The sequence below is a fragment of the Dipodomys spectabilis genome, unplaced genomic scaffold, assembly GCF_019054845.1.
Source record: "Dipodomys spectabilis isolate Male_0828 unplaced genomic scaffold, ASM1905484v1 ptg000215l, whole genome shotgun sequence".
NCBI classification, from domain to species: Eukaryota; Metazoa; Chordata; class Mammalia; order Rodentia; family Heteromyidae; genus Dipodomys; species Dipodomys spectabilis.
Genome location: NW_024870892.1, coordinates 4,874,715 through 4,888,237, shown reverse-complemented (window position 1 = coordinate 4,888,237; position 13,523 = coordinate 4,874,715). Strand labels below are relative to the sequence as shown.

At 44.3% G+C, this 13,523-nt stretch overlaps 1 protein-coding gene across 2 annotated transcripts in view; it reads left to right on the top strand.

Annotated features, from left to right (window-relative positions):
- The window catches only part of Nalf1 (NALCN channel auxiliary factor 1), a 452,827-nt gene that overhangs the window by 422,426 nt on the left and 16,878 nt on the right, over positions 1-13,523 (top strand). For both annotated transcript variants that reach the window (XM_042697222.1, XM_042697223.1), the window contains exon 2: positions 11,950-12,121. In XM_042697222.1, the coding sequence (XP_042553156.1) occupies positions 11,950-12,121 (172 nt within the window). The remainder of the gene's footprint in view (positions 1-11,949; positions 12,122-13,523) is intronic.

Here is a 13,523-nt window from a genome sequence, read left to right as displayed (position 1 = left end):
TGACTGGGCATCTCTACCCAGAAACAGCCTTGGCCTCTCCGGACAGCCTCCTGATTAGCTCCATTGTTCTCCCGCCTTTGAACTGCTTACTGGCCCGAGCTTTAATCTTGAAGCCAGGCCCCGTGGTACGAATAATCAGGCCTGCCCTTTATTATCTTGGCTTTATTTCCCAGTGCTTACGTAATAGTGACTTGGAAGGAGGAAATTGCTGTGATTTGCAGGACTGATGTGTATCATGTCTCCATTCTTTCCAGACCTAATTTGTGTGCCCAAATTTAGACTCAGGAGCTTGATCAAGGTTGGCTTATTATAAATGCCCTACCTTTTTTTAGGAGTTTCAACACATTTCTTTGTCATCTGGCCATTTTGAAGTCTATTATTAGGAATATTTAAAACTAAAAGCATTTTAAAATGCTGGACTACTTTCCTGAGATGAAACGTCCCAGCTGTGGGAATGCTGTCTGCAGTCATCCATCTCAAATGCACAGATCCGTTCTGATCCTCAAAATCACACACACCAAAACATAACCACCCTCGGAGAAAAAAAACCACCATCGTTTCCATACCTTAGCACTGTGTTGTGTTGTTTTGTTTTTCCTTTAAGATTCAGATCTTAAACTCCGAAGAAGGCTTTGAGGGAAAGCCCAACAGTTAACAAAATGTGGTTGACACGGAGGTGGAATTGTAAGAGGGGAAAAGTATGAAACATGGATGTGTTCCTGTAGGACTTTTTTCCTGTTAAGGCATTTTTATTCCCAATTGGAAGAGAAAGCCACTCAAATATCCCCGTGATTCATAGCAGCAGAACAAGCGCATGAACAATTAAGAGCGCCACCTTGTGGATCACTCACAGAGTGGCCTTAGTGATTTGTTTTATAGCAACCACAGAGCAAAATAGGCAAGTAGCTGTTCAATGCTGACCTTTTATTTAAAGATCTGGGCGCCCAACACATAGCTTTTTGCCTTGATTTCCGACTTTACCTCATCCTAAGTGATTTTTTTAAGCAAAATTATATTACTAACTTTCTGTGTCAAGTCCAGGGACACTTTGCTTTTCCTTAGTAAGAAGCAGGGCCTTGAATCTGGACCTCTGACTGCTGGGTTTGATTTGTCAATGTCTACATCAAGCTGTCTTTGGCAGCACTCATTTTTACACTGTTTCCTCTGCTGTCTCTCTCTTCCTTCTTCTCTACCTCCTTTTTTCTTTTTCTCCATTCTTGTGAGTCATACCTTCTTTGTATGCCTCTCCAACTCCCTGAGAAAGCCACACATAACATTATAAAGTTTGTACATTTCCAATACAATTCTACTGTTTTGTACATCTTGACAAGAAAAAGAGAGAATGAAGGTGAATATGAGTAAATGTACTAATAATAATAGCATTACAGGCAGCAAAAGGGACATTGAGGCTAACCAACTGACCAGCGATAAAGTCATCTGCCTTGTTCTACACTTCTTTTTCCTATGTACCCAAACCAAACAACAAAGACACTGAGTTCTGTGGAGGCAGCCCTGGGAAGACGGTGAACCAGGAAACCCCTACCTGGCAGATGAGCTCTCTAGAGCTCAGGGAGACTTTAATTAATGTTAATGGAGAAATCTCCTTCAGAACCCAATTAAGCACTTAACTGCCTTCTTAATGACCTCTGCTCCCAGAGTCAGGGCGTGGAGAGGGAAATTGATTTAATCCCAGGGCTGGAAGTACAGACTCTGCCATGGGTCATGGTGAGTGGCCCTCTCTCTTGGTAAACAAGCTGCCCTCCCAATCCCCAACCACCCCGAGTCTCCCACGGACTCCAGGCCTGCACTCTTGAACTGGGCTGTGAAGTGAGCCGAGCCACAGGGCCCCAGACATCCCCGATGCATAATGACAATCAGATCAAGCACTTTGAAAATCCACACCGATTTTGAGTACCTAATTATGCGGCAGGTGTAGCCGGTCCCCTGGCATGAGAAATGAGCCTGTGCGGTCTCTTTCTCTCGGGGCTGACATGATGAAGATCTCCTCGTGTTCAGGGAGACAACACACACCCCGGGGTGCCCGTCCCCTCCAGCACGCAGCCCTCGCCATGGAGATCAGTATTGATTTCACATTCGCATGTATTTCCCGTGATGTATTCCTTCATAAAGCTTTAACTGAAATCTAAAATGAATTTGCTCACCGGGTCCGTTACTATAATTCAAAATGCTTCTGGGGAAGGAGGTTGTGTCTTCTGTTTTATGGCTTCTGTTTTATCTGAGATCTCTCTCTCTCTCTCTCTCTCTCTCTCTCTCTCATTTAAATAGTATGCTGGGAACTCAAAGCCAAACTTTTTTTTTTAATTCTGTAAATCGCTCTCATGATGTAAGTTCTATGAAGCTGCTTGGCGCAGGCCAGGGGAGGTAATCAATTTCCAGAAGAGACATCAATATCTGAAATGGAGGGCTTGGCGTGTGGCTGGACAGTAGTACCCCACGAGTCTGCAAGCCCCTTCCCCATGCTGCGCTTGGTGCTCTTCCAAAAGAACAGGAGCGAGAACTCACGAGGACTGGAGTATACGACAGAGTAGAGGTTACCATGCTTGGACCCACCGAGCTACGCGCTCCTTTCCAAGCCTGCTAACTTCCCAACGCTGAGTTCTTCTTGTCTTTCTATCTTTTGGACACAGAATGCTAAAAGTTTAGAAGACCACTGGTCTACCTGCTGTCATTGATCTATCGACCTTCATTCCAACCTGCCTCATTCTCTTTTGTTATGGGATTTTTTGTCTTACTATGCCACACTAGATCGTAGTTAATTCGTTCACCAGTTAACCAGTACACACAGACTAGATGCAGATTAACCAATGTCGATGCTAGTTTCTCAACATGAACCAATAGATGCAAATTGCTTAATAAAGTACCATTCTTTTTACCATTGTATCTTGCTTAGACTCTTCACATGAGAGGTACTCAGTAAATGTTGATGGATGAACAAATTCATATAAAGTTGATTTTATTAGATGGCTTCTTTGGGGGTTACAGGTGAAAAAAGAGCCCATCTTTTGAAATATGGGTGTTAGCCAGTACTGTCATTAGCGATGATTTGTTAGAACTGATTACAGTTCATATTTTTCCTGACATATATATAGTCATTTTATCCTGCTAAGATCCTTAAGGTTGATGTTGCTAACTGGAATAAATGCTGGAAGCTTTCTCACTGGAAACATGCTTAACTCTCCATTCCTTATTTTTTTTCATTTAATGTCACTCATGTCTGTGAAACTGCCGTCTCTTTTGTCTACCAGTTCTGCACAAGTCTTGAGTTTTGGAAAGGAGAAAATATTTCAGAAAAATAAATTGCAAGACATCTAACTTGGAGAAATTGTTGACGTTATTTAACCATAAGGTAGGAATTTGCTTCCGTGGTTTGGATAGGGTCATAGGGAAAAGGGTAGACTCATGAAGAGGAAAAGAAGGGGGAAATGCAGGAATCCAATGTATATCCTACAAAATTAAGAGGAAGGGAAGAGGGGGAGAGTAGGGGAAGGTGGGTGAGAATGTTGAAGGTGTAACATTGATCGAGATATTATATTAATAAACTGAATTATTAAGTAGTAACTCCCTTATACAACTACTTAAAGATAATCATTTTAAAAGGAAGGGGGAAAAGTCTTTCCATGGACATAATATTTAGCTCATTATTTTCCTCAGGAGTTGTACACCCTCTGTGTCTTAAGTTTTAGCAGTATGTGGCATTCAAACCTGTGAGTAGTCGAGACACAATCTGGAGACAAGGACCCTACAGAAATAGTGTTTCTCCTGAAGCCTACTAGGTAGAAAACTATCTGAACATTTTTGTTGTCAAGTTAAGGCAACAAAATGCAGGTGTCACAGGTCATACAGGGCTCAACAGTTCGGATGCTGAGGGAGTTGGCCATCAGATGGTTCAGGACTTGGTGGGTCAGATGATTTAGGACTCAGCAGACTTAGCAGGAGTTTTGGGCATTGGTGTGACTGGCATTGTAACTGAAGATGGATGATTTTCATTCTTTCTAGTAATTTTCTTACTGGGAAAATTTTATATACAGTGGCACTCTAAGTGGGAGTATTCAATACCTATGTTTATAAAGTAGAAGAGAGGTGGAGAGTAATGCGAGTTTTAACTTTAAGAGGATAGGACAGACAGCTCGTAATGATCGTGTAGAACCTCCAAGCATGTTCTATGATGTTCTGATGTGTTGTGTTTTCCAGTCTGTACGTTAAATCCATTTTACTGAAATACTTTTATCAACAGTTTCTGTTTTATCATCTTCTTTTGTTCCTCTTGTTCCTTTGTAAGATGCATTATGATCTATTGGCCATGGGCACTATTTCTGTTGCCACTGATAAACAGTGACCAGCAAGAGTCAGGGAATCCATTTGGAATTTCTCAGGTTCCTGAGATTTGGGCATGGGGATCTTGTATTGTATTGCCCACAGGTTACCCCACGATGAATTGGAATCTGCATTGAGAGATTCCTTCTATCTGTATTATGTAAAAGGTAATGAGTTATTGAGTAATTTTCCATGGTAATAAAAATGCAATTACTAGCAAAGTATTTGCACATTCTAACAAATATATAATTAACATTATTTTTATTCTTACATTAAAAATGCAAAAGGTACTTTCTGGCTCAAACTGCTATTAAATAATCAAGAGTTTCTTCAGTTCTAAAGATGAAAATCAAACTCTATTTTCACAGTAGTCTCTGACTTCTTTCCATGATGATATCAACACCACTTCCCTTTCTGAGATTTCCACCCTGCCACCTCTCCCGTGGGATCTCTGTCCTCAGGACACTGTGGCTTAGGAGACAGTGTGTGCTTCACTTCTAGAAGCCTCTACAGGGAAGCCCTGCACTTTTGGGTCAGAGGCTTCCTTTAGGAAGTTCAACCCAAAGGGTGCAATTTAGAAAAGTTCATGTATGCCACTCAAAAGGTTTTGTTTGCTTTGTTTATTATTTCACATGTAAGGAATGGCTCCATTCTAGGTCCAGACACTATCAGTGACAGAGAGAAGGCATTTTGTGATAAGATAATAAAGCAGAATCTGGCCATCTGAAGAGCCTTCCAGTGTTCCCTAGGGTGCTGTGAATTCAGAACTGAATTTAGGGAGAAACGATGGCTCTTTGCATTTGGTTCTTAGTGCCTCTAACAATGGGAGGCTAATGGACAAGATCATATTGTTATTTTCATTTTAGAGTGGGTATTTTAAAATCCATTTTCACAGTGGATGGTCCCTCTCTGCATTAGTTCATCAATATTTAAGTTTAAATGTTCTCTGAACCTTCTCACTTTAATATGAAATTGGAGCATTTGCTTTATTCTATTTTCATTTGTTTTTATTCAGTAAACTGTTCATTTCCAATACGGAATCATACAGAAGACTTATTAGCTGTGGATATTGCCATATTTACATGGAGATGATGTTTTAAATGTTAATGTCTTCTCTGGTTTTTAGCCCAAATTATATAAATATATGTAGTCAGATAGATAGATAGATAGAGTTTGGGGATTGAACTCAAAGCCTTCAACTTGCTAGGCAGGCATTCTATGGGGGAGCTCAGCTTCTAGCCCCTCTTTACATGGTTATTTTGAGGCAGGATCTCTCTGTCTGTCAGGCCTGGCCTGGCCTGCTTTCTCCCACTGGTGCTTCCCTGAATGGCTGGAGACATGGGACAGACCTGTGCCATTCCTCAGCCATTGAATGACGCGAAGTCTTCCAGATGCCCAGGCCAGCCTAGAAGCATCATCTCCACCTCCTCATTAACCAGGTTTACTGGCTAGAACTGCCCTGCCGAGTTCACATTTAATTTCTGACCTGTGTATCTAAAACACCGTTATCACGACTCACACCACAAGCCCTGGATCTTTGTCATGGCTACTGATTTGTAGTGATTTTAAATTTTCAATTGGAATAAGTACAAATGCAACAAAGAGCTTATTCCAGCTCAGAAACATGTGTGACACGGAGGCAAATTGTTATTTTTGAGTACTGCCAATGCATGAACAGAAATGTCTTAGTATTTTTTACTAGCTGGTATGTTGTATATCTAATACTAATAAATGTAGGCATGTACACATGCAAGGTCACAGTAGTGAGCATGAGGCTATATGCTCCGAACAATGTGCTGAAAACCAGAGGCCAAACGCTAAGCTACGGTATGTAACGTAGGTAGATCTCAGTGTCATTATGCAGGTTATCTCAGCTTGACCCTGAGAATACATGAGAGAGCCTCATCCTTGTAAACCAATCAACTGCGGCCCAGAAACAGCTCCTCCCACAACTGCCACCAATTCCAGTATTAGCGATGATGAATTCCAGAAATTAGAGTTTTCATTCATGACGGTATTTTCTTGAACAGCGCGTTCTTTAAGCTACTATGTATTTCTTGCTTTTGTAATTGGGGAGGTTTTACTACAGGGGGGAAGGTCACACTTCTGGGGTGGGTGAACATTTTGGATAGGATCCAGCGGACAAACGTCATGAGGGAAAGCATGACTCATGAGCTAAAGAAGGGGGAAAGCTGGGAGTTTCAGGACTCAGTCAGGACTTTCCCAAGATAGGGTTTATTTCCCTTGCGGTCCTTATTCACGACCCTGGCTGTGTTGCGATGAGGTCAGATACAGGATGGGGGCCTGAAGCAGGGCTAGACTACAAACAGAAGGATAGTGTCCTATTACAATAGATTTCCAAAGATGCGAAGCTCTGTATGTGGGAGGGGAGGGGAGGCGAGGCTTAGTGTTTTACTACTTTAAAGATAAGAATTGAATCCTAGGGGTGGACAGGTACCCAGAATAGAAATTTGAGAGTCTCTAACATTTTGGGAACATCCAGGAAAAGAAAGACACAAAAGACAGCAACTACCAATGTAACAAGATGCAGGAAGGCTGAGAGCAGGACACACAGAGATCGGAGCAGAACACGCTCTGGAAATCAGGACATGGCGCTGGCAGCAAGAAGCCAAGCAAGGAAGCATGATTGCAAGGAGTCAGCAAGAAATGAGTGATTTCAGCAGCTGGGCTGGTCAGCAGATAGAGCAGGATGAACAGCATCAAAGCGAGGTGAAGAGTAAAGAAATCAGAAAGGAGGATGAGCAGGACAGGAGTAGATATATCGGCTTTGTGCCATAATGCGAGCACTTAATCTCTGGTAAACTCCTGATTTCCCTTTTCTCCTCAGAAAAACACAAAGGGGTGGACTTGTTTTGTGTCTGTAGCGAGCCCTGATATGATCACACCCTGGTTAACAGGCTGGGAATAGTCCAGCCCAAAATTTCCAGAAGATTCTGTCTCCTGTGTGAACCACTCGTGGGATTCTAAAGGCAGCAGGTACCACAGCTAGTCAGCCTGGTGCTGGGAAGGGTTTGGGTAGACTTGGAAATGTAGGCAACTTCTGAAGAGCAAAAGCATGGCCCAGGAGTAGTAACAGGATGGGGAAAGTGGCCCAGACAGGAAGCAGGAAGCCATCCCTTGGACTTCAGGAAGTGCAGCGGAAGTAACAAGGAAGTGAGGATGCTCTGCAGGCATGTGTCTCCTGGACTCTCCCGGCAGGAGCCTGGGCTCAGCCGCCCAGCCCTGCAACTGGTCCTGCAGACCTGACTCAACCTCAGACAGTGCTATTTCCTCTTGCTTTTCCTGCAGGATAGATGGCTGCTGTCATTCAATTTGCAGTGTGCATTCACTGGATATTGACACTAATACAGACATCCAGATGCATGAGTGTGGGCTTTTATTTTGAGTTTCACACCCACTTACAGCTATAACCACATGCATTAGACACCCAAGAGAGCTGCCGGAGGCAGTTGCTCTTGCTGACCGAAGCTCCCAATGCCAATTATCTCCACCCCCACATGCCAAACTCAGGTCACTGGAGCCACAGAGTGGACAGAAATGGATCCAATAAAATGTATCAACAGATGTGACAGAGGAGAGAGGAAACTCCTTAAGAATAATGTATAGGGCCCAGGAAAAAACACACTCTTAACCTGAGATGGCAGGCAGAGTCCCCATTGTTACCAGCATCAGAGTGTGAACTCTGGGCCTCATCCTTACTCATCTTGCTTACACAGGCTGGCCCTGCACCTTTTGCATCACACCTCTTATCCACCTTTTTGCTGGTTATTTTGGAGATAGAGCTGTATGGGCTTTTCTGCCCAGGTTAGCTTCAAACTTCTGTTTTCTGATCTCCTGGATTTCAGTCTCTTGAGTAGCTAGAAGTACAGGAGTGAGCCATTGATACCCAGCGACTACCATTTTTGCATATCTGGCACTTTTCTGGGTAATTAAAAAATAATAATAAACCATAGCCACCATACTATTTTTCCCCCCAGGCAGGCTAACCTATATCTACAATTGACATCTACCATCAAGTGCCCAATCATTACGTAGATGACGGGAAGGGAGGCAACTCTGAAAGTATCTAAAAGTAACAAGAACCTGATTTTTTTGGAGATGGTTAATCCTAAGAATTTCCTGATTTGGGGGGCAAGTTCTCCACAGACGCGCTGTTGTCAAACGTGGCAGGCACGAGAGCCTATCCGAGAGTGCTGCCGCTCCCCAGCGTGTCCACAATGCTGCCGGCACCTCCTGGACCTTCCCACGGTCATGTCCGGTGCTGGCCTCCGGCTGACAACCTCAGCGCACTGGGGGCTCTGTCTGTCAGCACCACAGTTCACGTCACCCCTGTCTCCGCCTCCTTCTGACTGCCTCTGAGAGTGTGCTGTACAGCCGGTGTTCTGGAACACTCCATTTTCTAGGACAAAATCCAGTCTTCCTGAAAGGTGTAGACATGAGTTCAGCATCGCCACTCTCTTGGACAGGCTTGGATAGCTGGTCCTTTCCCACCCCGCTGTGACCTACAGCAGTGGACCGCCCCCCTCTCCCCCAAGTCCAAGCAAGTGTAGAGAGGCCCCGGACATCTGCCCAGGGCACTGGGCAGTCTGTGCAGCCTCTGTGTGGAGATAGAGTCCATTTGGCACTCTGAAATAAAGTGATGAGCAGAATGTGGAGACAAAGCAAAAGGACATGGTGGGAATCAGCGATGTGCACCGAAGCCTCACGCTGGGCTCCTCAGACAGCTGTGCCAGCCATCAGCTCCAACCTCCGTAAGCCTCAGTCCCATTGCAGAAGTAGGAGGCTCTGCTAATGACCAGGAGGACTTCTTTTTCAGGGGGTCCTGCCTCAGGACCCCAAGCACCAGCCCTCCTCTTGTCCTCTTCTCTGGGAAGGCTCCTACCGGTTGTGAGCTCCAGGCATAAGAGTTCACAGTGAAAAAGTCCTGCCCCATCCAGAGATGAATTCCACTTCCTATCGGTGTCATACTTCTATAATCCAGTTTCCTTGGGTGTAAATTGTCTACCAAACGCATCTCAGGGATTTTTCTAGGGGAAAACAATACTTTGAGGGGTAAGAGAAAATCATGATCCCAATAAGTTGTTCTTGCTTAGCTGACTTTGTAATTTAGCCAGCTCCTTGTTTAGATGGTAGCTTCAGAATACTTCCTACAACTATTAATCAAAAAACTGAAGGGAAATACCCTTAAAAGAACCTTTTCTATACTTTTCTATACAGTAGAGGCCCAAGCCATTATGCCAGAGAGCTCCAAACTCTGGAGACTGTGCTGTTCTTATGGAACCAGACAACTAATCCCTTCCTGCTTTACTTCAGAAAAACCCATAGCACCTTCAAACCATCAGTGTTCAGCCTTATGCCACCATGAAAGGATTTAGCTTTGTGCAGTTTTCTCCCTCTGCAATTTCTAGAAACATGTGAGAACATTGGAGCCATTCATTTCCCTCAACATCCTAACCCCGGAATCCACCAAGATCCTGACTGTCAGTTATCCATTTATCAGAAGATCACTGGTCTTATTGCTCTACTTCATTTTAGCAAGAAAGTTCTTCTTCATATCACCCCTACAGTTACCTATTGATTCTCTGTCTATCTACTGATTTCACATTTAAACCACAATTGTGATGCCCCTGGTACCCCGCAGCTGGGTGCCTTACTTTTAGCTTGCTTCCCCTCCAAGCACCAATAGTCCCAGGTATTCCTCTGCTTGTTGCAAAACAGCTCTCAAATGTTTACTGACAGCCTGTTTTACTTTTCCAGTCATCTCTTCCAAGTTTGAAGAGTTTCCTTGCTTTACAGGCCAATGTTTGCTGGTTCACTCCGGGATGTTTTAGCAGCTGAGCTGTACGCTTGCTCTGCTTCTGCCACAAGCCCGTCTATACAGAGGAGAGACGACTCCTTAGCTGTATAAAAATATTTCCCCACTGCAATCTCTTAAGTGAATGAAAACATTTCTCCTCTGTCTCTCTTATTTTGCTGTGGGTGACACGGTTCTTCCCCTTACTTTCTGACATATCTTATGCCTAGAAAGAACTACAGTGTAGTGAGTGGACTTAGCTCAGCACTCAGAGAGAACTTCTCACTGCACGTAGACAGGTAGTGGATGCTCAGCACAGGAGTGTCGGCAGGGACTGACCATAGAGGGTGGTGTAGCCCAGCAGAAGATCGTGAACTCTGCTGTCAGCTCTGAAGCTTCCTTTCCACCTTCTACCCAAGGTTTGGAAATAAATAAATACATAGACCAATTTAATCCCATACTAGTACTTTGCATGAAAAAATAAACCTGCACAGGAAGTGTGATTGAACCAGAGGCAAAGGGGTCTGCTCCAACCATGATATGCTTTAGCAATGAGTACAACTTCATGTTGAACTCAAGGAAAATGTTGAGTAAAACTTCAATGCAGCCCTCCCAGATGCATGGCTGATGAATAGCCATCTTTGTATGGGTCTCATATCTTCCCAAACTCCCTTAGGATTCCAGGAAAGAAAAAAAAAAAAGGTTTTCTGCTTAAATATAGAATAACTGTTCAGAAGACAGGCTGTGGAACACCACAGAATACAGGTTTAGAACTGTGAGTTATTTTCCACTCCGTATCCTTACTTCTCATTCTGGCTGAGCAGAACAGAGGCAGGAGCATTCTGGGAATCCAAAGGGCAATTCTGTAAGTGGCTTAAGAAAGAATGTGACTGATAAATACTAGCCATGGCTGTCCAGAACTTACGATCCCCTCGTATATGTTGAGCTCAAACCATCCATCTTCAAAGTAGGCCATGATGGTTAACCTTAGTGTGAACCCTAGAATCATAAAGAAAAGTTTCAGTGTGTGGATCTGGGGAATGACCGAATGTCACTGACCTGACTTATGGAGGGATACTTTTGTCATTGCTTCTATTTTTTAAGTAACTTTCCAATCATTAGCCATGGAGAAAGAGAGAGAGAGAGAGAGGCAGAGAGAGAAGATAAATGAAGTCATACTTCTTTCATGTTTCATTAAATCACGTAGATACTCAAGCAGTGTTGGTGTGGATTACAGGGCATCTTAAAGGTGGGCCTGATGTTCTGGGGGCTCCCTCCCGTCACCCCACCGTCCATGCTCTGTGTGGTCTACGTGGGGCTTCCTGGCTTTCTATGAGATTTTTAAGTCCTGGCTGTGAGAGGCCCAGGGCTTCTACAGGCCAGCCTTAAATGGGCTGTGACTGAATCCTGCAAGGCCTTAGCGCCATCTTGTGTCCTGCAGAGGAACTACCAGGCACCTAGCACACTGCAGTAAATAACCAGTCTGGCAGCTGGGTCATTCATTATGTCTTTTCCTGTATAAGCACTGGATTCTAAAAAGCTCTGTTCCTGCTTTCACCCCATGAGCTACATTGAAGGCCATGCCAGAATACTTGGGCATTCTACAACAAGCTCAGTTACTGCTCGGCTCGTAAAGCAGACACCCCTTGCTCTGTTTTCTCCCCCACAGCTGCTCTTCTGTAACTGCTATACATGGGGATTCTCCCCGTATGCACTTGAGTACCGCTGTCCTTTGTCTTGGGCAGGTAAGCTGTCATCATCCCGTATTCTTGATTCTTGTCTTTCTGATTGTTTTGCAGATTGTCTACAAAGCCTGGCTCTGTTCCCAGTATTTTGAAGTCACACAGTTTAACTGCAGAAAGACAATTCCTTGCAAGCAATACTGTTTGGAGGTCCAGACGAGGTGTCCGTTTATATTGCCCGATAATGACGAAGTCATCTACGGAGGCCTCTCCAGCTTCATCTGCACAGGTAAGGGGCGGGGCCGGCTGTGTCCAGCAGCCTGGGCGTGGGGCTTTCTTCTTGTTCCTTCATGCTGCAGATTTGCCAACTCATGCAGCCCGCAGCACAGCTAGTAGTTTTCCACACCTTTCCTCAGAGAGCCCTGAAAACCCTAAATGGCCTTCAGCACCACAGCATCCACGATGTGGTCGCAGGAGGACAGTGACCAGGCTGCTGTGGTCAGCTGTGTGAGAATGGGCAAGGGCCTCCTGCGGCCTCTGCCCATGCAACATGGAAGTGGACATGCAGAAGGCAGGAAAGGCTCTTCTATATGCTAGTGATCAATGTACAGTCCCTGCTCAGCCTCCGGTTGCTTTATCTTTCATAAGTTCCAAGAATAGAAGAAATGTCTGGCTAGGCTGTGTGCAGACATGTATGCAGTGTATTGTGTATTTGTGTGGATGCGTGGATGCATATATGTGTTTTATGTATGTGTAACTGTGTGTACCTTCTGTGTATGTGTCTCTGTGTACATGTGTGCTTGTCTGTGTCTGCTTGAACATGTGTGCGCACATGTGTGTGCATGTGTGGTTGTGTGTGGTTGTTTGTGGGTATATATAGTGAGTCACACAGTAAGCACTAGATACAATTGGACCGTATGTTTAGCATTAAAAATGTTCAGTTCTTTCAACAAAGGTCTCAGACTGGGCCAAAAACTGACAACAATGCTTGGTTTTATTTTCCACTTATTCATGGGAGATAATGTAGACACATAAAGGCTTAAAGTAGCCTTCTTTAAAAAGTGGTGTATGCTGAGGAAAAGATAAAATACTCTGCCAGACTGGCATGAACATTGTTGCCCTGTTTTGTTTTCTTGTAGGAGACAAAACCAATGCATGATACCATTGCAATTCTTGTAACTATCTGAGTTAGTTTAGTCTGCAGGTCTAAGTGTACATCTCTCCTAAGCATGGAGAAACACCAAACCCTCTATACACATCAGATGACAAAGGTTCTCTGAAATAGTGATGTGCTGAGATGTATCCGATTATTCCCAGACCCTCTGTCTACTCTCCATAGCTGTCTCCAAGACCCACAGAAAAGGAGCCGAGGTTTCCCCTGAATGAGGACGGAATGTCTGCTCCCTGTGTGCCAGCCCCTGACTGAGGTGGGGGGATGGGGGGCAACTTTGGGCTTTCCTGAAAGGGACTTGATCTCTTCCCAAGCAAAGTTCAGTAGAGGCAGCCTCCCCTCCACAGTGGTCATGAAAATGGTCTACTAGCAAAAAGCCAACTTGTTATCACCTGTGTTATTCTGCTGCTTCGATGTTCAGATCATTTGTCAGGTGGCATCTCTGTTCTAGAGACAAGGAAATCAAAGATAGACAGAGAGACAGAGGCAGGGAGGGATGAAGAAGAAGGGATGCGGGAGG